The sequence below is a fragment of the Dromaius novaehollandiae genome, chromosome 15, assembly GCF_036370855.1.
Source record: "Dromaius novaehollandiae isolate bDroNov1 chromosome 15, bDroNov1.hap1, whole genome shotgun sequence".
Taxonomy (NCBI): domain Eukaryota; kingdom Metazoa; phylum Chordata; class Aves; order Casuariiformes; family Dromaiidae; genus Dromaius; species Dromaius novaehollandiae.
The window spans coordinates 9,873,277-9,898,429 of NC_088112.1; the positions used below are offsets into that span (position 1 = coordinate 9,873,277).

Here is a 25,153-nt window from a genome sequence, read left to right on the forward strand (position 1 = left end):
GAAACAATGACTTTTTATCTGGATGGCTGCATAAGAGGCCACACGATGGCACTGTGTAACCAACTTCAGTGCCTCAGTTACAGATATTTTTCTGTAAAATTGGGCTCAGATACTCCCCCCCACTCATTTGAGCAGATAAAAGACAAAAGTTGAAGATATTTCTATTCCTTTCTTTTATAGTCCCTATAGCTTAACTCTTGCAGCTGGTAGACTAGACCCAGACTTAGATCTCAGCCAAGATGAGCTGTTATGCATTATCAAGAGATATTAAAATACAATTAAGGATCAATAGAAACATGAAATTTTGTACAGAACTGTCTTAACCATATCTATTTTTTCTGGATTCTGGCTTTTTGCTAGGACCTCAGAGGAATATCAAAGACAAGAAACTAAAGATAAAATAGATGAACAGCTATTATGAGATTCTTTGCTATTCAAAACTTTGGCTGTTACCCTGAGATGCTTCAGGGAGAAGCAATGTCTGAATGATACCTAAAGAACTAAAAACAAATAGCAACAGCAACTTTCTAGCCCTACCAAATTGAAGATCAGAGTTTGCAACAGGATTATTCCCCAAAAAACTCATCCACCTCCTGAGAAATAAAGAATATTAAGGAGATTAAACATGTCCTAAAGAAGCATCCACAGCTACAGAACAGCAAGAAAACAGATCTTTATCTCTGCCTGCTACCCTCTTCAAAGCCAAGAGCTTTGATTACCCATGTCAACAGCACACGATGGCAAACATTCCTGTCAGCACCCACAGACCAGACAGCCTGTTGAATAAACAGAAGGTCCCTAGGTTTCCTAGAAATCACGGGATGAAAGATGGTTACACATCCACATTGGATCTTCATGTGAAGTCAGGATGAAGACATGTTATGCCTCTAGGGAGGAAGACTACAGGGTACACTACTGATCTATGCCAAATTAATCATACTTATCTAGAATACTTGTCTTTTAGTCAACTTGTAATGATTAAAACATGCATCTTGTATGTATATTTATGTAGTGTCTAAAGTAACAAGTGAGCTAAAAAGCTTGGTCTTGCTATTGCTTGTAGTTATGTAATATGTTATAACATGACCAGACTATCTCACTTCACAAAATCCAAAACCATTACACTTCAAAGTTGTAAAAAGCTGCCTAACAGTTCTGAAAGGCACTACAGTCTGCTGGCTTCCAAGCCCATTTTAGAGTCTATAAATGACAGTAAAGTCATCCATAGATCATCTGACAGATGTCTATTTTTAAGAAATGGATTTTAAAGCTGTTTGCTGAAGGGTCTTTGTGATATTATGCATTTTCTCAGTTCCTTTTGATGGAATCTATAGGTGAAAACACTTTCCATCCATCCTTATACACTGTCATCAGTAATATTCTGCAAATCAATCTATAGTCTCATACACACTTGGGCCAATCCATTTAAAGTTAAATAATTGCAGAGGTTATTCAGAATCTTTGCATCTGTTGAACAGGAATACCAATACTCCTCCCTTAAGGTAGCTGGATGAAAAAGAAATTATATATTTAATAGTCTATATATTAAACTATTATATAGCAAATAAACTATTAAGAGAGTAGCCTACAGAGCATAGAGATTCTAATTACAAACATGGGAAGCACTGAAGTGCTTTCAGTTGTACTAGTAAGAACACAAATAGGATGTTTAATATTTTTAATTGTATTATTTTTCAAACTGGAAGTGAGATACTGAGGAATACCTGTCCAGGCAAAGCATACTAAAATGCTGAGGATTAGGGAGATAGCCATAGGGCAGGAAGGGGGGAAATGTAGGTTCCAGTGACATATGTCAAGTCAAAGCTATGGACAAAAGCAGATGTTACTGTTAATTTTTCAGATACATGCCTTTGAACTTTCTCCCTCACTGCTCTCAGAAAACCCCATAAACATGCACAGAACCACCTCAACATCCATCAGATTTGTGGCATAACCCCTCCCACACATACCTCTTCAGAGCATGTAGATGACACTGAAACCACTGCCATGAACACTGAATAATGGTGCATCTTTTCATTCAGCTTTACTTAGAAAAAGTATTTGGAACATGGCTCAATAAGAGGTTTTTTGCATATTACTAGCACAAAGGCTATCATTGCTAGGGTCCCACATACTACAGCAATAATGCAAGGATTTGCACACTGCTGTAGAAGTGCACCTGTTTGAAACAAGCTAGTTTTTATATATAGGAGGATGGGGGGGGGGGAAGGGGTCTAGAGTAAAAGACAGTAATGCTACCCAATAAGATGTGAGCAAGTCTAAAACTACCAATCTGGTTTCCTTAAACTGATTCCTTAAACACCTACCTTGGTCTTCAACCTTCCAGCAAGTCACCCAAACTACATATCCATCAATTACAAAAATACAAGCAAAAATACAACTGCAAGTCAAGAATTTCCATCCCTTATTTTCCAGTCAAAATCAAGGTAAATTGACACAGCAATTGCTGTTCAGAGTAAAATAGGGTACTAGAGCTCAGGTGCATTATGGAAGAACATAAAGGCCTTATCTTAGTGGATGGACAGAAAACACATCATAGTAAAGATGAGCTAACACCTGAAGGCAGCTCAGACTGCTGCAATCTGAGCAGATCAGAGTACTGCCTAGCAACTATAAAAAGCTGCTTTTTACTTCAAAAGCTGACTGCTAATTTTTCTACAAAACTGGAAGTGTAGCCAATTGCTAGTAATAGCTAGGATTCCTGACCTCCTTTCAATAGGAGCTTCATTTCTGAACTGAGACTTCTTGCTGATTAGTGGGAAAACATCTAATGTTTTCCTGCGTAAAATAAAAAGATCAGAAGTTCAACTGTATGCATTAAGTAGCTTCATCTACTATTAATTTTTAGCCTAGTCTCTAACATTTCAGTTTACACAACCACTGCAGTCATACTGCTTTTCTTTATTTCCAGAACTTGTGAGCAACTGTTTGAAGTAGTGAATATCAGGAGTATCACATACTTACAAGCTTCATAAAACTCATGGTAAGACAATCACTTGCCCTCCCAAATGTAGCAAAGCCAAGTTAATTCAGCTTTTATCCAGTGTTGTACAGCAACCAAGCACAACTTGTACAATGTACAAAAGGACAGTTACAAGGCAAGAGAAGAAAAACTTAGACCTGCTGCTCTTGTAACTTGACAGATAGGATTCCTCAGTTCATGGACACAGTAACAGCAGTGAAGACCACATATTGCAGTGACAATTATGCAGCTGTAAGCTTCCACTCTAATCAAGCCACATGATGATTTAAGATATACCACCCTAGACTGGATTTTCTCCAGCAGCTCACAAGTTCAAGAAAGTAAAGAGCTCAGAAGAGTGCTACCTCTGGTACTCACCTCCCACAAAACAGATTAATTTTACATCATACCATGTTCAATGGACAAAGGCTGAAGCAATACAAGACACAATCAGAAGGGCTAGTAAGCCCATTAGTCCATCATGACCATGCAGTCTAATGAGCAGGCACCAACTCCCAGACAGAGTTCAGAGCAATGAATTAGAGTTTTGCTTAAAACCCCTCCAGGCTCTGCTTTAATAGCTTATAAGATGATCTCCCTTTCAAAACATTATGTTACTACTACATCTTAGTGACTCAGTATATAGGGTCTACTGAAAATAGACAAGTCCACTATTACACAAGTTAGACTAGCCTTTATTAAAGAAACAAAACTACATTAAGTTTTAATTGAGTAAAAGTTTCAGAATATACTTTAAAGGTCATGATTCAGAGGTGGCATATCAATGATCTCATCCAGAGTAGAAAGGAAATCAGTAGTTGATTGTAGCAAGTCTGAAAGAGTTAGAAATAGAATAAGTCAGTTCAAGAAACTGAGAATTTTACAGTTTAGAACACAAACTAGATCCTAACTGATTAGCAAATGTCTCTTGAGTGACTCTGGGAGATATGGTTGGATTGCATAAACCACTTCAGCCTGACTGGCTTGCAATACACTGCAACTGACTACTCTGCAACATGACTATTACTGGCCAGCTCTTAGCAAAGGTAAAAGTCACCTTAGTTATATGCCAGCAGTTGTTCAAGACCAGACTCCCATTCTGGTAGTTTAGGACAGCAATGACAGTTTCACTATTGCAGTAGCCCAATAGCTTGCTTCCCTCCCAACCTACTGATAAGCACTTGTATACACTGAACTTCATGCAAGTCTGCACTTACCACACTCCCATGACATTTGGGTGAGCTTCACAGGAGAAGGAACCATGTTTACAAGTCTGTCAGAGGTACTTTCAAATATCATGAGGGGAACACCACTCAGGGTCAGATGGCTTAGCTTGTGCTCTTCAGGAACATCAAAGCTCTCAAAATCTGTTTACAGAAAACACTGTAGTTCACTAACAGTGTACAGTAACAGTAGCCTTGGAAGCAGCAAGTCCTGCTAGATTGAAGTATGGCCAGGTCCAAAGTTATTTGCATAGATTCCAAAAGCTTTAGAAATTTTAGGTTTCTACTATACAACTACATGAGGAGGATTCCTACTTCAGCAGCAGCAATCTCTCCAGCTACATATTACCATTTAAAGTGTAGATTTATGAAAAGTCTACACTTCAGTACTGCTTAAGTATGCCCTTCTGAGTGCTTGTCTTCCAGATGTCATCTAATGAGTTAGGAGACTACACCTTAGTATCTGGAACCAGCTTCCTGCTCACCACAGTAATGGCCTCTGAAGACTATATGTCTTAAGTGTAGCTATTGCAGATAGAAGCATTCAAGCAAAAATGAGTGGGTACTTCATAAGTAGTGAGCATCCTTATATTTAAGGACTCTAGAAATGCAATGCCAGCTCGGTTGCCACAATAGCTTAGCCAAAGACAACATTCAAACAAAAGCCTGATTGTTCATTTTGATGACTACACCAGTAGTTTCTTACCTAGAGGATCATAGGGAAACATATTTTCCATTTCTGGATAGGCTTCTTCAGCTACTGCATCACGGCTTTCTAATCCAGCAGTCTTTTCAGTAATCTTAAGGAAAGAGTCACATTATTCATCTGAGCTACCATAATTCTTCCTTTGAAGACCTGTAGTACTGGCTTTTGTGCGCTGTGTAGGTTTATAGACAAAAATGCCTATAACAGTCCTCCAAGTTATGGCTAAGTTCTAACATCTTCAATGCAAATAAGCTGCAAGAGGGCAAATGCTTCAGCTGAGTTAGTGTAGTGATCTATTATACACAGTGGCAACAGGTCACCACACTAGAACATTTGGGTTCCTAGTATTAGATCCTAGTGCTTAGAATGCCAGCAAGACAATAAATCAGGCTATATATTCTCTAGAGTCACTTCTCTGCCTTTGAGTATCACTCAAGCTGTGGTATCCCCTGTACCTATGTAGGTAAGATATGCATTTTTTTTCCCCGTAGAAGTGTTACACTCACCTTCTTTGCAGCACAAGGCTGATTTTTCTGTTTCAAGTGCTCTTTCTTGCTTGGTGCTTCTAGAGTTCTGTTCACATTTCCAAGAGCCTTTCTGACAGAGAGAGATGTGGCTGGAGATGTACTGATCATTTTTTTTTGAAGTGGTGTATGGACTTGTGTTCTTTCAGATATGACTTTTGCTAGAGGGAAGAAGATCTAGCTTTAGCACTATATCAAGCTTAAAACTTGCTTCACTATGTGCATATGCTGGAAAACTGGGTGCTATAAAAACACTGTTCTCTATTTAAAAGCATAAGTCTTATCTAGTATGAAAGCACATAGTGATTTTCACTTTTATAGTAACTGGTGTACTTAGGAGAACTGGTCAGATATAGGTATGCAAAATAAAACTGTATTCACTGTTTTGAACATTAATAATAGAGCCTTAGTTTTAGGCACTTGACTCCATCCCCTACTGGTTTGCTCAGGGTGGCATATACTCACAAGATGCTGAAGGCCATTTTAACTGATTCTTAGCAGCACTAACTTCACCATTCTCTTTATCAATGAAGATTAGCGTTGCCATCTTCAGGCTGATGAGACCACTCTGGGAAGTCCACAAGCAGAAAGAGGAAGTCATAGCTTTTGCTGTCTCTACCACAGCACATTTTAACAAACTACAATAGGGACTATATAGCTGCTCTAAGATGCTTCCTACAAGAGGGACCAACACATGCTTCTCTCCATTTCAAGAAGATTTAAGTACAGACCCTTACAGCAGAAGGCATTATCAGTGCATATGTTAGTCTCACAATATTCCCAATACAAGCAAGGTGTCACTAGCAATCCAGAGCACTTCCCTGCACAGCTAAGAGCTCAGCAGATCTCACCTTGACCCTATCACTTCCATTGCTCAGACAGACAGGCTAAGCACCATTCAAGAAGAGGAGCCTCCAGAAAAAGCTGGCTTTGGGTAGAGCTTAGAATTTAGACTTTAAGCACAAAGTCAAAGCAAGAGTCACAACTATAGATCTCAATATTTTCCTTACTCAAGGCATCTTCTGGCCAGGGCTCTAGAAGGCATCTCCTCCACAAACCCAGAAGAAGCCTCAGATTTAGTCAGGCAAAACCAACCCTCACTGCCTTCCCAGCCCAACTGCACTTACCTGGGGAATGCCTCCCTCAAGGGCTGCCAATAGACCTGTGTTACAGAGCAGAACAGCAGCACCTACAGCAAAGACAGCCACACACACTTCAGGCCACGCAATAGCGGGGGGGGGTGGGCAACGGCCACACAAGCCGTCCCAGAACAGCCCACCAAGACCCCCCACTCACCTCACAACGCTGCCGAACCACTCACTTCACCGCCGGCGGCTTTTAAACCCGCGCCGCACCTCCCATTGGCTGATTAGACTAACGCTCAGGCTGCCGATTGGCTGCCGCTGGGCGCGCGCGCGTCGCGGGGGGGGCTTGGCGCGGGCAGACGCAGCAGCGGCGGTGGGCGGGGGCGTGGTGCTGCTGTGGTGATCGCTCGGCCCCGCCCCAGCAGGCGCGAGTTCCGCTCGGAGGCGGGGCCTGAGGCGGGGCGCGGTGCATTGTGGGGCGCGGTGCCGTGGAGCGGCCTAGCCGGTAAACAAGGGTGGCGGAGCTCGGCGCAGGCGGTGAGAGGGGCTCGGGCTCGGGCTCGGGCTCGGGCTCGGGCTCGGGCTCGGGCTCGGGCTCGGGCTCGGGCTCTTTGCGGCTGGTCGGGGGCGGAGGGGCCGCCATGTTGTCTCTTTTCCCTGCGGGCGGCCACTTTGGGCCCGAGTAGGCGCTCAGGCCCTCGGGGGGCGGCGGGCCGCGGCCCTGCCCCGCCCAGCGGGGTGCTGCTTGGTGCGCGTGGATGGATGTATTTATCTGTTGTTACAGGGAAAAATACAATGGCGTCTGGGACGGTAATTAACGCAACTCCTTCGGGAGGATCAAATGATGTTAGCCTGGAGGAACCGAAGAAGATGACAAGGGAAGACTGGAGGAAAAAGAAGGAATTGGAAGAACAGAGGAAACTGGGAAATGCGCCTGCTGAAGTGGATGAAGAAGGAAAGTAAGTTTTATTAAAGCTATGGTGGTTCTAAAGTGATAGTTTTTAAAAGTAGGGTTTTTTTTTGCTTATTGTTATTACAGAATTGTGAGGGGCAGCACAAAAGGTGAATGTAGGACTAGTTATTGTACTTTGTGAATTTGCTTGTAACATACCAGCCTTCCTCAGCTGTATAGACTTTACTTTTGGAAAAAAATAATGTATGCCCACTGTTGGTCTGATCTGTTGGGGTGCTGCTAAAAAGCCCTGCCCTGTGCAGATCCTTACAAGTGGTATTTTAAAAGTGAGCAAAAGGTAGTGCTGGGGAGCTTTACAGTGCAGCTGATCAATTTCTTTCCTTCTCTCGGTGGTTTCTGCAAGGCTGTTCACCATCTTATTGCTCCTATTATTATCTCTGAGGAGGGGGATATTACTATTTTTGTAATAACACAAAACACTTGATCTGGAGTGTGAAAGATTAGATGAATTGACTGCAACAAAACATCAAAAAAGTCTTTGTTTGTTATAACTTATTTTGCAACATTGTAACAGCTTCAGTGATTATATTATGATCAGTCCTAAAACACTGAAGTTGAATGTAAGAGTTATTCGTTAGGCTAAGTTGTGGTTCTTTTCCTGTGTCATATATTTATTACATGACATCTTTTACAGAGATATCAATCCTCATATTCCTCAGTACATATCCTCAGTACCATGGTACATAGATCCTTCTAAAAGACCCACTCTAAAGCACCAGAGACCTCAGCCGGAGAAGCAGAAACAGTATAGCTCCTCTGGAGACTGGTACAAACGAGGAGTTCAAGAGGTATGCAAAATATTTTGGTTGTAAAGATATTTGATTCCATGAGAAAAGAAGAACAGAAACATTGATTCCTGTAATTTTCTGTGTTTTCTGATTATGTCTTTTGAAGAGTTCAGGAGCTGGGAATTCTTACTCAGCAGGCATTTCACAGTGTTTGGTGATAACTGAAATACATGTTATAGCTTTGTGGAGAGCATGCATACTTTACTTGCATTGAAAAATATGAGGTAATTCTTGGGAATGTGTATATGAATCTTGGTGAAAGTTTGTACAATGCTGTTTTTGTTGTTTTTGTTCAGCATGCTGTAGCAACTAAATATCGTAAAGGAGCTTGTGAGAACTGTGGTGCATTGACACACAAAAAGAAAGACTGCATGGAGGTAAATTTGACTTTTGTTTTAATGTTTTTGAAAACAGTGCAAGTTCTACTTTAGTAGAAAGTAGTTGGTTATAAATAAAAGGAAAGTTACTAGTTTCTCAAATATTGAAACGTTGCTTGAAAATTTCTAAAGTAACTCTTATGCTGGAAAAAAAACCCTACTATTCAGGATGTTGTGTATCAACTCTATATGTGAAAAGAACTGCAATAATAGGTGAAAATGTTTGTCACTTGATTCTTTGCATTAATTTGCTTTTGCTCAAGTGCTGCTGAGGCTAACCTTTTTTGTTTTGTGTCAGTTAAGAGTACTTTCCAGGAGTTGTATTTTAATTTCTTTATTAACTGTGGAAGATAGAGTTATATGGGGCTGCAATAAATTGATGGGTTTTAGACAGTTGCATTACTATAAAAATCTAGAAGTGAACTATTTACACTTACTTATGATTCATAGGTTTTTAGTGCTGGATTAAGCCCGTTTTAGAGGAGCTCAACTGATACATATTTTTAAGGTGAATAATATATTTCAGTGTAATGAACTGATCCAACCATTTTTTTTTCCTTTCAGAGACCCAGGAAAGTTGGAGCAAAATACACAGGCATGAACATTGCACCAGATGAACATGTGCAGCCTCAGCTAATGTTTGATTATGATGGAAAACGAGATCGTTGGAATGGTTATAACCCAGAAGAGCACATGAAGATTGTAGAAGAATATTCCAAAGTTGACTTGGTATGTAGGTGCTGTAGTTCACTGGGGGAAGATTCTGTGTTTGGCTGGGGATGGGGAGGAGGCGTGTTTGCTCTGTGCACTCTGATACTAGATCTTGTGCTATATTCATAATGGAAAACAGAGATGGATTCTGTGTTTGATAACAAACTTAGCTTGAACTGGAAACTCAGATCAGAACTGGCAGCTGAGGATGGGTCCGTGCATTAAATGAGTTGTCTCTCCAAATTGCCTACCTTTTACTAGACAAGCCCTAGAATTCATTACCCAAAATAAAGATTGAATTACAGAAAGGAACTTACAAGCTGGCTGAAATGATCAGAGCTAGCATCTATATTTATTTATATACATAATATTTATATATTTATTTACATATATATCATTATATATGGAGCAGTGGACTAACTGTAAATGTCTGTGCAGATCAGCACTTAACTGTTGCAGTGAATCTAGCTGCATGTACCAAATCCATGTGGACGCTATTAACTTCATAAAAAAAAAAGGTAGTTCACCACCTTGACTGGATGTTAGGTGTGTTCCAAAAGGCAGCTAGATGCTTAAGTACCTTTGTGGGCCTGAGCTGAGGATCTGAGTGTTTTCCTGTAGCGCACAGGAAAGCTAATGCCAGGTGAAGATATTCCGGATTTTAGTGATGTGATGGGAGAATATAAAGAAGATAGAGCTAGACTCTTCTCAGTGGCATCCAATGACAAGACAAGAGTCAAAGGGCAGAAATTGAAGCACAAGAAATTCCATTAAAACATAAGAAGAAACTTCTTTTGCTGTAAGGGTGATTGAACTGGAACAGGTTGCCCAGAGAGGTTGTGGAGTCTCCATCTTGGAGATGTTCAAAACTCAGCTGGACACAGCCCTGAGCAACCTGCTGTAGCTGACCCTGCTTTGAGCAGGGCAGTTGGACCAGAGGATCTCCAGATCTCCAGCCTCAGCCATTCTATAGTTCTGTGATGTCAAACATACAACCGTTAACTACGTGCTGCTTTAGAGTCTCACTTTAGACTTGGCGTTTCCTGGATGAACCATGAATGCTTGCAGTGTTGTTCATGACCTACCTTAAGCATTGAAGTTCCTAACTAGATTCATTGTACAAGGACACAATAACAAAATGTTTGTTCTTAAACGGTATTGAATTACTGTAAGCTGTCTGTTTCTTAATCTAAAAATGTATGGCTAGGGAGTATTTTTAGGACGTACATAGGGATGTTATAGCTGCATAATCTCCAGTAAACTTGTTTATGTAACACTATAGTATGAAACAGCAAAATGGTTAGTATATACACATTTTCTTTCCTTGATAACTCAAAAAACATGGTAAATGTAAGAGTGGGGTAGGCAAACTGGGCTGCTGATTTTTGACAAGCACCCAAAGAACTAGCAGCCCAGTTTTTGTGATCATTAATACTTTCTAAATGATAGTGGTCATAAGAGATGCTTGTAATGAGTCTTACTACATACTTGCTACTAAAAAAAAGTATTAAAACAAGTTCATGATATGCAGGCCAAACGTACGCTGAAAGCCCAGAAGCTTCAGGAAGAGTTAGCATCAGGAAAGCTGGAGCAAGTGGTAAGTAAACTAAACCCTAATTCATTTTTGTTTACGCTGAATAAAGATAGATAGGTCACTTCTGCTCTCTGATGCTCTGGCTCTGCAGACTGAGTTTCCTGTTGCTTTCTGTGCCCTTCAGTAATGCAGATTTCTTCCTAATACAAGCATGTTCTGTGTCACTTTGAAGAATTCAAAGTACTTCCTTTCAAATGAGAGAGTGCCTTTGTTTTCCCTCCTGGGGAAGACTTTCCTGCTTCAGTTCTGGCAATCAGTAATCTTGCTAAAATGAATGATGCATAACTGTGGGTCAGGAAAGAATTGTTTTCCACCTAAAAATTTTATTCATGCACTAAAATGAGTTTTTGATTTTAAAGATTGTTATGTCTGACTAATGTGGTTATGACCGTTACGTGACTATGGATTGCTTGATTAACGCTTTGTATAAATAGAAATAGGAAGCTTTTTTCTTTTTCTTAGAACTGAACTTGTATCTTCTTCAGTTGTTGTTTCACTATTTGCAGTGTCTCTGATTATTTGAAGGCTGAGGGCATGTATTTCCCTCTGGCTTGCAATTCCACACAGTCTGCATCTCCTCTTAGATTATAGTCAAAGCTTTTGATAGTCTTTAGTATAAAATTCTAATTTAAGAGGTATTTGTGATAATTTTCTAAGTTTATAAAATGGGGGAGAGTAGAGATCATTACTGGTGAGAAGTATTTTGGGGAGTTTTCTTAATCAAAATATTATATTGTTAGAAAAAACACACCAACCAATAGAGTACATACAGTTGGGCCTCCATTTTCCATATGTTGTCACCTTGTGTTTTGTCACTAGGTGGCAGAGTCAGCTTAATCTCTAACCAACACAAAATACACAGTAATCCTGAACTTCCCTCCAAATGGATAAGGTTCTTACTCTTTTTGCCACCATAGGGCAGGATTTTTAGCCTCCGTATATTTATTCCTTACAAAATAGAATTGGTAAAAGAAAAGTATATTTGAATGTAAAGAATCATTTCTGATAAACAGAGAAGCAAGACTGTTGCCTCTTCTCATAAGAGTGCTGGTCTTCCGGGACCCCAGCTGTTTTGATCTTTATTACCCCAAGGATTGTCACATTAGAGGCTAAACAAGTTTAAAAAAAAAAAAAAAAAGTTTGGCTACATTTCTCTAGTTGAAATTATGGTCCTGATTTATGCTTGGTATTCCTGTCATTCCTAATTAAATATTCACATATATATCTGTTAAAATATAGTTTTGAGTTTCTTAGGGTTTCAGAGTTGCTTCTTTTTTTTTTTTTTTTTTGACACAGTGAGCTATTCTAGTCTAGAGCATTAGTGTTCAAAGGCATGACGGACTATACATAACAGTGATAGTTCTAGAATTTGCCACTCTTGCAATGGCTTGGAAATTCGGTTGGGAATACAGTGAAAAGGTCTCCCAACATGTTTCTGCAACAGAGACACTTACAAGCTCTGTCTTAAAACATTCAGACGGTAGTGGTCTTTGTGCGTTTTGTGACACAGTTATTGTATTTTTGCTTCCAGTAAGTCTATGCCATATGCATAAGCTCTGCTTTGGTTGTTCTTTATCTCCCTGCCTTCTTCCTTCTCTTCACTGTCTTGTATTCTCTGCTGATGTGCTCTTTCTTTGTTGCAGAACTCCCCAAGACACCAATGGGGAGAAGAGGAACCAAATTCACAGACAGTAAGATAATTATCCACTGCATCACACCCTGGGGAGAAAGAAAGGACCTGTAGTTAGTGAAGCAGTGAAAGGGGGGTGGCAGAAGAGTTTCAATATTGGCTTCATGCTGCCTTTTTTCTTGGTCAGAGGGTGCTGGATTTCATAGTTAATAACTCCTGTGTATTGTCAAACCTTACAGATGCAAGAGAATAACTAATTTTTAACACGTTGTATATTTTGTTCAACATAGCTGTGTTCTTAACATCATCACAGTTGTGTTTTTGTAACTGTTTCCATAGTGGAAATTCTGTAACAAGGGTATTTCAGAACAGTGGAATGTTACAGCATGATAGATTAGCACACTTAAGCCCAAGTAAATGCTAACTCTTAGCTACAGGGTTTTCAGAAATTTTATTCAAAACACTAAAGTCAGATTCTTTTACTTGTTTCTAGAGTGAATGTTCATTTTATTTAAAAGTTTCCTATCTCTCTCCTCAGGAAAGAGATCATAACAGTGAAGATGAAGATGAAGATAAATATGCAGATGACATTGATATGCCTGGACAGAACTTTGACTCTAAAAGACGTATCACAGTTCGAAATTTACGTATCCGGGAAGATATTGCCAAAGTGAGTATAGAATTCTATTACTGTTTATTTTTCTTATTCATATTTCAAAAATTGCACTATTATTAATGAATAGGGTATTTAGAGAGATTAAGGTCTATTCTAAGTTCTACTGCTGTTCATGTTATGATTTCTCAACGGCCATCCCCTTGCACAGATTTTCCCTTTTAAAGTGTCTAAGTTGAGGGTTACAGTACTAATTTCAGTTCTTTTAAAATCGTAGCTTTTTAATCAAATACCTTGTATGTCGTTTTTTTCTCCTAGTACCTGAGGAATCTAGATCCAAATTCTGCTTATTATGATCCCAAAACAAGAGCAATGAGGGAGAATCCATATGCCAATACAGGCAAGAATCCAGATGAGTAAGTTAAAACAGGGAAATGCTCATGTATCCAACAAAACTCTGTTAAAAAATGAGATGACTTTAGTAATTTTGTATTTTCTTGCATATCTGTGTCTCTTTTTATTAATGAATCCCTAGTCTGTTACGGATAGAAAAGTCTTTTAGTAATACTTTATGGTAAACATGAAAAAATTTTTGTTACCAGCGTTTCTTGATTTGTTTTAGAATTTAAGGTAGTATTTTAGTGATCCTCAGGGACAAGAGGACCACCACTTAGTGTACTGGTGTGTATATGGAACAAGGATAAGAACAGTTTGCTGTATCTAGAGATTATATCTATAAACAAAAATGATGTTTATGAAAAGTATTTCAGTAACTGAATCTGAAACTTCATCCCTTACTTGTTGAGAGGCATTCAGCAGCAGATACCTAGCATGGTGTATCTGCGATGTCTAACTAAATGCTTGAATTAGAAGCAAAAGTTCCTCGTATATTAACGGAGTCTGCATATGGAAGGTCTGAAAGCTTTGGCTTTGTGTAGATGGACAACTTAATTAAAAAAAGAATGCCTTAAGCTGGCTTTTGGCTACACGCAAGACTGTCTCACTTAAAAACCCAAGTCAAGCACTTGAGCTGTGACCCAGCCTTGACCCATGTAGTGCAGCAGACATGCAGAGTAGACAGGCTGTGACTAGAAACATTTATTCAGAGTACAGTAATTGGATTAGGTTGCTGTCTGAAATACAACGGTAGTGGCTAAATGCTGGCAAATAATGCTCTTTCCACCTCTCCTTGCCCCCAGCTAGAATAATGCCAGTCCATTTTATTTCAGATGCAGAAGCTTTCACTTCTCTCTAGAGTCATAATTTGACCTTTGTCGAATCCATGTTTCTGCAACAGCATTGCAGCCTGCAAATTTTTCAGAGTGGTTTTTGTGGAGATGAAAGAGGGGGAAACTGGACTGTTAACGTTATTTGATTTTCAGCCTGTGGTTTGTATACTCTTTATGAGTCACTTCATACTCAAAAAGTGAGTGTGCAAAAAGGTAACTAAAGAAAGCAAAACTATTATCAGGCTTTAACTCACTACCATACCCAGGGGGAGAAGGGATCCACAAATCCAAAACCTGAAATCACTGTGCTAGAATATCACTTTCCATTCATATATATTCATTGTGCAATTAGATCCAAGCTTGGCTTCATGGTGCCTATCCCATGCCCAGACAGAGCTCTTGTTCTGCATCTTAAAATGTGTCCACGTAAACATAGGCATCGAGTGTTCTGAACTGCTATCTAATGCTTTCATGACTATGGGAGCCTAGACTTTTAATTCATGTACTGAGTTGAATGCACCTTCCTCTCCCTCCATCTGAACTATCAGGGCATAAAGGAGAGTTTTTACTTTCCTGCTGGTGTTCTGTGAGTGTGTTTTAAAAGGGAAAATTACGGAAACGATGTGTTACTTGCATGCTAAAAATCATTGTTTTTTCCTGCAGAGTTGGTTACGCAGGTGACAACTTTGTCCGTTACACTGGAGATACCATTTCAATGGCACAGACTCAATGTAAGTGGGTTTTTTTGGTTTTTGTTTGTTTGTTTGTTTGTTTTTTTAAGGGAAGAGAAAATATTTAAGTTAACAATACTGGGTTTTTTTGAAAGGAGAAAAAAATCCTTGTAGATTTAGATTCAGTTTTCTAAAATCATCACAAAACTAGAGGTGGTAATTTGAATACGCGTCAGTTTTAGAGTAAATATTGAGTGACACCTCTTATGTACACAGTGTTTGCTTGGGAGGCTTATGACAAAGGCTCTGAAGTTCATCTTCAAGCAGACCCTACAAAATTAGAGCTACTTTATAAGTCCTTCAAAGTGAAAAAAGAAGATTTCAAGGCACAGCAGAAAGAAAGCATCCTAGAGAAGGTAAAAGACATTCGGTTTTATTTAACAAGGTTTTTGTTGAGTTTGGGTCTTAGGGAACAAATTATGTTATTAATGCTATGTCAAAATGTGTCAGCTGTTCTGATCAGCTCTGTGATATATATGTGTGTGTGCATATAATAAATAATTTACTGACTCCAATAGATTAGACATTTTAATATAGGAATAGTGTATTTGAAGATCTGCTAGGATTTCTCTGGATTCTCGGGAAGGCTTTCCTTAACCATCAGAATTTCTCTGTTGAAAAATCTGAGAGCAGTATGTAGGTGGAGTGGGAATCGAGATATTTTAAAAAGAATATGAGTGGTTAAAAACGTAGGCTATTTAGAAGTGGCATCTTTTCTGAAAACTGTCTTTGAAAACTATTTCTAAATGTTTCTTTCCTCTTAAGAAGTGTGAAAAGCTTTCGGAAATCAGAATTTTCAGACTCTGGTTTTGGGTGCAGTCTTCTAGATAAATATTTATTTCGTATTTTGTTGCCAGTTTCTTGGACAACTGAATAAAAGCTAAATCACCCAGGTAGATTTTAACCTTTTCAACATTTGAGTTGTTTTTTCAACTTTTGCTTTGTTCTGAACACTTTTCCTGGTCTGAAAGATCTCTAGGAATAGCACTATTATAATCCTTCAGCCAGAAAAAAAAAATCTATGGCCAAAGTAGGAGATGTGCTTCTTTCTTAGCTATTGGCTAAAGATTAAACTGTCTCCACCTACTTCTGCTGTGTAGTGTTTTGTTCTGGAGGTCATATAGCCTGAATAGAGAAGACCCTGAAGGTGAAGTTTTTGAAACATACACTTAACCACATATAAGTTTTTTTTCAAAACTCTAAGTGTCATTTCTATTTACATTATAGTATGGAGGACAAGAGCATCTAGATGCCCCACCCGCTGAATTGCTCTTAGCTCAAACAGAAGATTATGTGGAATATTCTAGGCATGGAACAGTCATCAAAGGACAAGAGAAAGCTATTGCTTGCTCTAAATATGAAGAGGATGTAAAGATCAACAACCACACAGTAAGCAACTAATATAAACTTAAATTTCTTCCCTTTAAGAGGGAGAGATGTGTAGAGACAGTGCAATATAATTAAAACAGCAAATAAATAACTATTCTGAAGTGTGGCACGCTCCCTTTTCCACTAAGCAGGAATTTTAACTTCTCATAGGTGCAGTGGAATTTGAGGATTTGTGATGGAGATCTTTAAAGAAACTGAAGGGGAGTTATTGTTCTATTTCCCCTTGCCTTGAATAAGAGTAGGCCCTATGCTGTTGCTCTTCTCTTTTTGAAACCATACCTGTAAGACTAGTGTAAAATTGCAGATGTATTTCTCATAACTTTCCTTCTGAATTGTTTGAATAGGTTACTCCTTATCAGGAAAAAACCTCAGCAATAAATTGCAGCTTGCCTCTCATGGGAGTATCTGTATGGGTGTAACTGCTATGCTGTTTCCTCTTGCAGTGCATTTGGGGTTCATACTGGAAAGAAGGCAAGTGGGGTTACAAATGCTGCCACTCGTTTGTCAAGTTCTCTTACTGTACAGGAGAAGCTGGGAAAGAAATTGCTGTAAGTATTGCCTTATTTAGTCGCTTGGAAGCAGCTATAAAGCATCCATCTATATACTTCTTAAAAAATAATAATAAATAAAGCTAAAATTTTACTTGTCCATTCATTTTCAAATGTGCTTTGTAAATGGGTATCCTTCCTACTGTCTGTTGCGTAGAATGCTGAAGCAAGCTTACCAGAAGACCAACTCAGAGAGGAAGAACACATGACAAAACCCAAAACACTGATGGAGGTAGGCTGTTTCCCTTTCTAAGGGAGTGACTACAAAATTGTGTTATGTTGTTCTAATGAGCCTGAAAATTATCAGACTGCATTATTCAATCATTAACATCTCTTCTGTATTCAAAAGTAAGCTCTGAAATAGCATTAATAGACACATGGGATTTAATGTCTTGAACATTACTAGTGTTTGCAGTTGAGTCTTAACTGCAGCTGTTTTTCCACTTCACAGATTCACCAAGAAAAACAGAAAGACAAGAAAAAGAAGAAACACAAGAAGAGCTCAAATTCAGATAGTGAGGGTGAAGAGAAAAAGAAGCAAGAAAAACTTAAAAAGGTGCAGTATACTCTTCAAACGCATTTTAGAACAATGCCTATTTTATGAAAGCTGTAATAGAGTTCTTGTATTCTGTGGGATGTTCTTTGATGCTAATTTTGAGTTGAAGCAAATTTAAAATGCCATTAGATATTCTAAGGTGCATAACTGCTACTCCCTATTTCTGCTTATATATACTGTTTTGGTGCAAGCTTTAACCTCAGGCAAACACATAATAAATATTTACTTTAAAATATTTAAGTTTAAAGGATTTAGAATACTTCGTAGGCCCCTATTACAGCTATAGATCTGTAATAAAAGCCATTTCAGAACACAGGGATTTGGCTATTGAAGAAAGATGGAGAGATCAAAGCTTGACTTAACATTTTCTATCCCAGACTTGGACCCAGTCTTGCAGTTGATGCAATAAATCCATCCAGAGTCTTGCTGAATGGAACCCTACACAAGCACAGCAGCCTACCTCTGGATATCTAATGTTAAACTACAGTTATTTAAAACACGTTGGAAATAGGACTTCTTTTGAATAGCAAGGAGTAGCAGTAGTTTGAGAAATGGGATAGCTTGTGTGCTCAAAAAGGATTTTTAACATTGCACCCTGACTGAAAAACACTAAAATCACATGCTTGCTTATCTGCTTTTGTACTTTCTGGATCACAATTACATTTTAGGTAAAACCTTCTTACCTGATTTTCTTACTCGATTTTGGCAACCGGCAGGTGATTAAAATATTTTGTTTGCTAAATATCACCTTAGCTCATTTTAAGTTAGACGCTCCAAAATAAGCATTAGATGAAGTGTGCTGTAGGTGGGCCAGACAAGTGTGCATTTCTGCATCCCAGCATTCTGCTTTCTGCTTCTTCATTGTACTAGAATCTAATACAAACTTTAATTGTTTGGGGGGGTTATTTTTTTTGCTTCCACTTCAGGCCTTAAATGCAGAAGAGGCTCGTCTCCTCCATGTTAAAGAAATCATGCAGTTAGATGAGAGGAAGAGACCATATAACAGCGTATATGAAACCAGGGAACCAACAGAGGAGGAAATGGAAGCCTATAGAATGAAACGTCAGAGACCTGATGATCCCATGGCCTCTTTTCTTGGACAGTAATCATGGTGAAAATCATTGCAATACACAAGACTTTTTTCATACTTGTTTACAGGTCTGTAGACACTTGCTTACCTCCCGTGCGTGTAATCGATGCCAGAAATGGCAGAGAGTTTCTCTTCTTGTGCCACAGAAGCTGGTGAAAGTTCTTACAACAGACATAAGCAGTACAATATGTACAGCAGTTCTAGAGAGTGTGTGTGTATATACACACACTATATATATCATTTTATATATATATATATATATATATATATATATGTATATAATGCATTCACCCACTCAGTAAATTCTCTGCTGGAAGAGGAAGAATCTGACAGTCCCTGGAATTCCAAATTCATTGGGCCACCTAATATATGCATGGAGAAATGACAAATTCAGTGTAACTGACTAACCAAAAGAAATGGTCAGCAGGTGTCACTGTCATATAGAGCAAAAATTGTTGAAAATAAACTTGATACAGCTATATTTCTAAAGAGACTTGCCTGTCACATGTCTTTGAAAGGAAAAGTAGTTTTTCTTGATCACTTTAAGTATTTTGGAAATGTAAAAGTTGATTGCTTTGTACAGTGTTGCTTAAATTAATATAAAGGTCTTAAATGCTATACAGTCTTTGGCTTGAAGAGGATAGGAGAAGGTGACTCTACAGAGCTTTTAAATTCTGTTTCTGTTTAAATAAAAAGCTATCTCTTCATCCATACTTCCCCACTTCCCGTAATGCTGACATCACTCTTAAGTGTAGTTTAGCCAAAAAGTTGGTGGTCTTATCTGTGGTGTTTCTGCAGATACTGGCATACAGATTTCAGTTGCAAACATCTGAGTTCTTTGGTGTTCTGTTTGATGTTTAACAGTTTACATCTTACCCTTTATAACTTTCAAAATCCTGTTATGTGGTGTAATACTGAATGTCAAGCGGTAATACCTTACGATAGCATCATGCAGCATCTGCTACGTATTTGGCAATATTAGTCCTTAAAACCCTGAATTTTCTACTGTGACTATTAAAAGTTAAAGAAATGGGTGAAAAACTTGACACATGGCTTTAGAGTTAGAAGAATTAAGAATTACTTCTGTTGTAGCTTAAACTGTTTTATTAAATATGCCTTTATAACCATGTTAAATCTGATTATATTAATGGTAGGACAAAGAAAAGTCCATTCTGTAATCCTGTCCTTTCTTCTTATAATGAAGAACCTGGTTATAATTCCCATTTTGTAAACAGTGAAGGAAGTTAAAGTTACCAGAAGAAAAGAAATACATGTTTTACCTATTTCTACCTGTAAAGCTGATTTCCTTTTATTACATTTTTCTCCTTGTCTGCTTCTCCTGTGATTATTTTTGCTATAAAAATACTAATTCTGAATGTAATGCTTTGTGTGTTCAAAAGCTTCATTTTAAAATTCTCCTAACTCTTGCAAAAAATATAACCCAACTAGTGAGATCAAAGATCTGGGAGTGATATTGTTAGTAAAACCAAGCGCCAGAAAGGAAAAACTTTAAATAGTGAAAATCTGCTTTTGCAGAGATTATTTTTGTATTTTCACAAACAACATGGATTTAGAAAATCGAGGAAAGTAGTAGGGAAATAGTTTTCCTTCCACTTCACCAATGCCTCACTCTGTTCCATATCAGCTCATCTCTTGACCTTTCTTGGTTATGGATAATTTCAAAGGGGAAGCTGCTCTTTTCCAACAAGTAATTGCATATAATAAACATACATTTACATGCCTTGTGTATGACTTTAGAGCTGCTTTCTTGTGATTGTGTATATTTAGTATACAGAAATGCTGGTAACAGAAATTTTGTTTTAGTCTTCAGTGTAGTTCTGTACTGGATGATGAAATTTTTAGGTTGAGTATTTACAGTACTTTGGAGATCCTCTATTGTGATCCCAATGCAAACTGTCCTCAGAAGATTTTCTGAATTAGCTGGTTTTAACTGTGACCTATTACCCTTCTAAGGCCTGTGACATTTGACATACTAGCTAGCAGTATCTCTAGCCTCACAAACGCTAATTGTTGTTGTCTTAGTCAGTGCCAAGTTCAATTTGAGGGAAGAAGATACGTCAAAAGAATCCATGTTAACGGTTCTTTGAGCTATTTGGATACACTTCTAAAAGTAGCTAGAGACTGAATTCTTTTTAGGGTAAGGGAGGCAATTCAGAAATTACACTGAAAAGAGCAATTTAGAATGAGGAACAGATAACTCGCCAATCTGGGCAGCCTCTAAGTTCAGATTTAAACTCTGTCTGGTGATTATTTTTCTTCTGTACAAGAGAAAAATGGGGAGACAGTTGAAGATATGTATATTTTAGAAGCCTGTAGAGCATGTTCTGTGCTATTAAACTGTCACTTCAATCATCAGATTGAAAAAATGATCATAGGAAGATATGCTTTTTACAAATAAACACACTGAATTCCATCTTACAGCACACTCGTGTGGATGGATTTTCTTTCCAAAACTTGAAGATATGACTAATTTACTTCTGGCATGCCCTGCCTTCTAAAAGAGAGGCTACAGGGAAGATGGGCCAGTTTCTGCTCCAGTACAGCAGAAAGGCAGCTCTGTAGAAAAAGGGATTAGTAATGTTTTATTCAACATGCACTCCTTTGAGTTTGTGAGTGATGTAGAATCAATCTCTTCTGGATCAGTCTCAACAGTTAAGGACAACTAAAAGAAGGATTGAAACATGTTGTTCTATTTATAGCATAGGGGTTAAATGTTAAAGAACATTGTGGATCTGAGCATGGGGATTAATTTTCTTCCATCTGCTTCTCTTTGGATTTGGCAGGCAATATGATTGTGCATATCCAAAGACAGCTTCCTATTGCACGAGGAAGAAATTTTTCCTTTCTAAAAGGAATTTGAAATGAGTTTGTAAATTAGCTTGGACAAAAATGAACATACAATGAAAATGAGCGTACTCTAGCAGAGACAGCAGAAATTGAGAACTACTGTTTCTTGCATGCACAAATGTAGTAGAAGTGAGGTAGGAGATTCCTCAACTTGTTGATACAGACTAGTCAAATTCTCAAACTGTAATACAAGACATCTTTTCTCTGAATCTCACCCTTCACAAAGCTTTAAACTTAATTTCTCAACTCTCTTCTCATTTTTCTTCCTGTTCAATTCTAGTTATTTGTGGCATGCTTGCTCTGCATACTGTAAACCAGCCAGCAGATTCAAAGATGTTTTTGTAGGTGAAAATGTTCATGTTTAATTTTTGTTGAAGGAAAGGAGAAAGCATTCTGTGCTATCTTTCAAAACCTTCAAGGCATGCCAGAAGGTAGTTCTTTTGCTGTCTCCACGTTGCTTTGTAATTGGATCTTTATGGCTTTCCTTGAGTGGGTTAATGAAAGAGATGCACTGTTCTATATATGTGTAATCGGTTTAGGCTATTGAGGGATCAGAATAAGCAGGAATGTTAGCAATAGTTAAAGATGAAATGGATTTGGTCCTTTAGGAAAAAAAATCCAGCTAAAGAGACAGGATTTTCTCTGCCCACTAGAACAAGGACTGTGCCTAGTGAAACGCAATAGCTGCAGTTTTCCATACCACTTTTGGGTATGATTTTAATTATTCCATTCAGGCCAAAACATTGTGTCCTGAAGTATGAGCAGGCAACTCCCCATCGTTTTATTAGCGCCTCTGTTTGGGTTAATTTTGCTGAATGTAACACAAAGAAATAGAAATATTCTAACTTTTACACAAAATAAATCTGTTTACAACTCTTAGGTGACCCAACCAGAAGCCCACCAGGGATATTAAGCAATGATGTTATCTTGCTTGTGCAAAATACGAGCTCATTTTGGACCTCAGAGGAATGGAAAAAGCTTTTACTTTGCCTAACGATACTTTGCTCTGGGGACAGACTAACAAACCCAACCTTCCTAGCAACAGCCTTAAGAGAGTGTTCCAATAATTCTAACGCCACCCAGCCACTTACTTGCACTGCATTTGGATCTAGGCACAGTCCTTGGCTTGTCGCTCTATAACCTCCCACTACATCTCTTAAGAGTGGAACGTTTTCAGATTGAATTATTTCCATATCACATTTGTACCTATATGCACTTGTTCTAGATTTTTAATATAAAGCTAATAATTTAGCTAACAAACTTTGCTCCGACAACACCTCACAATAGGGTTTTAATCAGTCGCTCCTTTTTATTCAGCAGCTACTACAGTGCATGCTGACGTTGCTTTGGGGAAGCAATCAACATCCACTGAATGCTGAAGTGCAAGGCCTGAGATTGAAGTCACCCACTGTAATGCACATCCTGGCCCAGGGCCAGCTGGCAGAAAGGCTACAGGTGAGGGAGGAGTTGCCGAGTTTCCTAGTGTTAGCATTTAACCTGATTCTGCTTATCTTGGTTGGGAAAGGGTTAGGCCATTGGCCAAGACCTGAAGCTGAGATTTGCTACGGCAAGGAAGATGGTGTGTTCCATTGGTTTCTGGTTTTGCTCAGCTGTCCCTTCTTGCTTTAAAAAGTCTCATGTTGGGCATGTGCAAAAGCAAAAGAACTGAACAGCCAGGTCTTAACACCAGAGAGACCATGGTGTCTCATCCAGGCTGTGAAGACCTAGTTTCACCTCCACTATCTGCTTGGGGGTACTTAAACCTCCAGCTTCCATGTTGTGGGTGAGGAGGAGCAGGAGGCAGGAGAAGGGAGCAGGTACTTCCAATCTTCATTGTTGGCATTTTCAGTTAGGGATAAACAAACATTCCCTGAAACAGGAATTACATTCAGCTCTCCTTGCTGCAGGTTCGAGTCCCTGCAAGCAAAGGAGAGGAGGCACCTGAACCTCCCACACCCCCAAGTGCTCTGAGCTATCAGGGAGCCACAGGTACAGCACAGCCCCGCAGTATATTCTGCTGACATTATACCAGTATTTTCCAAATATTTTAGGAATGGCTGAAAGTCCATTTTTAGCAAATTAACAATTCTCTGAGGGAAAAAAAAAAGCTCTAATGTGAAATACTCTAGCTGGAGAGCAGCAGAGAGAGAAAGGATTTCATTTGTAGCTATTATTAGCTGTTCAGACTTTCACTGCTGCTGTGCAATGCAAGCGATTTGTCACACGTCTCTGGGGGGTGCTGCCTGTCCCTGAAGGGCAGAGGCACCGTACCACGATGCGGAGAAGTGACACTCAGTCACTGGGTTTCCTGGCCTGGGCAAATGCCATCCTTGGCACTGCGCGCTGGGGTTGCTGCTGCTGCTGCTGCAGATTCCAGGAGGGAGGCTGGCATTTTCGCTCATCCAAGGTCTGGCACCCACCAGCTTCAGGACACCAGGACTGTGAGCCAGGGAGAATTTGCAAGGTTTCTGGATCAGCTTTGTGCATTGTTTCTTGTCCAAGTCTACTAAATAAAAGTCATCTGCTATCCACCCTCTTCTCTGAGGTAGCTTTGGATGATAACCAATTCTATTTAACCTTTTGTTGGATAAACTATAATCATTACATGTCACTATCTCTCATTTAAAGGCCCGTTCCATAGGCTTTGACTCCTGCAGTTCTTCTCAGAACTCCAAAATTTTCCACACTCTTTTTTAAGTTTTGCTGGGAAATACAAGGCATTTTCATAAAAGTCTTCTCTTGTCTAAATTTATTAGATACCTAGGCAGGAGCCAACTGTGGAATTTCACTTTGAATTAGAAGGTACATGACACAAAAGAAATAAAAAAACACCACCAAACTTAACACATCTTCTGCATTATGTGTTTGCTGTAGCTCACTGATGTTTGGGGTGGCTCCCACTTCCCTCTTCCCAAAATAAGCTCCATTTATTTTTATCTTAATGGGTTAGGATTGCAGTTCTTAAGCAGAGCTAATGGTCTCAAGGGCATCCTTGAAGTTTAAACAGAGACTCATTTTATGGGGGCTTTAGGAGAGGGACAATCATGCTCTAAAGACTGCTCAGAGACTTCCAAACTCCTTTTAGGTAGGGCAATAAAAACTGCTCGAAACACCATTCCAGATTAAGCCAAGCAGACCTGTTGGGTAGAAAATGCTTTTCCCCTTCCATTAGTATCTTCAGGAAAAAAAAGAAAAAAAAAAATCAAAGCACCTACACTCGTCTTTGAAAACAGGTACACTTTCATTGCCATTTCCCAGCTTGGCCTTGAAGCCTGTATTTTAGGCTGTTTCCAGCCTCTTTGTTAGCTGCAGCTATTTTGCATTTGCTGAGTTATTTTATTTGGTTACAAAGTCATTTCTACAAGGTTAGTGTCTGTAATGGTGAAACGCATTAACACGTAAGACAGTAAGTACAGGGAAACCCTTCCTTGCCGAGAGGCAATCCAGCCCTGTTCTCCCAGGGGCAGCCAGCGCTTGCTCCTGTCTAGGCACTTCTCGCCCAAAGCATGTGCACAGCAGACAGCTGAGCTAAAAT

General features: G+C 39.0%; 2 protein-coding genes and 1 long non-coding RNA gene across 4 annotated transcripts in view; 1 reads left to right on the forward strand and 2 right to left on the reverse strand.

Annotated features, from left to right (window-relative positions):
• Window positions 1–3,662: 3,662 nt before the first annotated feature.
• PTTG1 (PTTG1 regulator of sister chromatid separation, securin) lies at window positions 3,663–6,859 on the reverse strand. Its single transcript, XM_026118550.2, has 7 exons — window positions 6,733–6,859; window positions 6,564–6,625; window positions 5,902–6,004; window positions 5,419–5,597; window positions 4,913–5,006; window positions 4,201–4,350; window positions 3,663–3,816 (listed from the first exon to the last, which is right to left on the reverse strand). The coding sequence occupies exons 3-7, from the start codon at window positions 5,981–5,983 to the stop codon at window positions 3,737–3,739; spliced, it is 585 nt and encodes a 194-aa protein (XP_025974335.1). The 5' UTR covers window positions 5,984–6,004; window positions 6,564–6,625; window positions 6,733–6,859; the 3' UTR covers window positions 3,663–3,736.
• A 55-nt stretch (window positions 6,860–6,914) lies between these two features.
• On the forward strand, window positions 6,915–20,131 carry SLU7 (SLU7 homolog, splicing factor). 2 transcript variants are annotated; one of them, XM_026118572.2, is made up of 16 exons: window positions 6,915–7,026; window positions 7,306–7,480; window positions 8,129–8,282; window positions 8,579–8,659; window positions 9,224–9,388; window positions 10,902–10,967; window positions 12,608–12,655; window positions 13,133–13,264; window positions 13,526–13,623; window positions 15,100–15,167; window positions 15,384–15,523; window positions 16,395–16,556; window positions 17,000–17,104; window positions 17,262–17,336; window positions 17,556–17,660; window positions 18,587–20,131. In XM_026118572.2, the coding sequence occupies exons 2-16, from the start codon at window positions 7,317–7,319 to the stop codon at window positions 18,764–18,766; spliced, it is 1,743 nt and encodes a 580-aa protein (XP_025974357.1). In that variant the 5' UTR covers window positions 6,915–7,026; window positions 7,306–7,316; the 3' UTR covers window positions 18,767–20,131. The 2 variants fall into 2 exon arrangements, with proteins under 2 accessions (XP_025974357.1, XP_025974355.1); XM_026118570.2 differs by having other exon boundaries at window positions 6,958–7,058.
• The window catches only part of LOC112994319 (uncharacterized), a 32,849-nt gene continuing 20,251 nt past the window's right edge, over window positions 12,556–25,153 (reverse strand). Inside the window, exon 3 of the long non-coding RNA XR_010391727.1 lies at window positions 12,556–12,683. This is a non-coding gene — a long non-coding RNA (uncharacterized LOC112994319). The remainder of the gene's footprint in view (window positions 12,684–25,153) is intronic.

What these genes read in the sequence shown, in the direction of transcription:
- PTTG1 (XM_026118550.2), bottom strand. Translation starts at nt 5,983, where the DNA reads ATGGCAACGCTAATCTTCATTGATAAAGAGAATGGTGAAGTTAGTGCT. An exon ending in AGCCTTGTGCTGCAAAGAAG is followed by an intron (nt 5,007 to 5,418) that starts GTGAGTGTAACA and finishes TCTTTCCTTAAG; the next exon opens with ATTACTGAAAAGACTGCTGG. An exon ending in GTTTCCCTATGATCCTCTAG is followed by an intron (nt 4,351 to 4,912) that starts GTAAGAAACTAC and finishes TTCTGTAAACAG; the next exon opens with ATTTTGAGAGCTTTGATGTT.
- SLU7 (XM_026118572.2), top strand. Translation starts at nt 7,317, where the DNA reads ATGGCGTCTGGGACGGTAATTAACGCAACTCCTTCGGGAGGATCAAAT. An exon ending in AGGAACCAAATTCACAGACA is followed by an intron (nt 12,656 to 13,132) that starts GTAAGATAATTA and finishes CTCTCTCCTCAG; the next exon opens with GAAAGAGATCATAACAGTGA. An exon ending in AGCAAGAAAAACTTAAAAAG is followed by an intron (nt 17,661 to 18,586) that starts GTGCAGTATACT and finishes CTTCCACTTCAG; the next exon opens with GCCTTAAATGCAGAAGAGGC.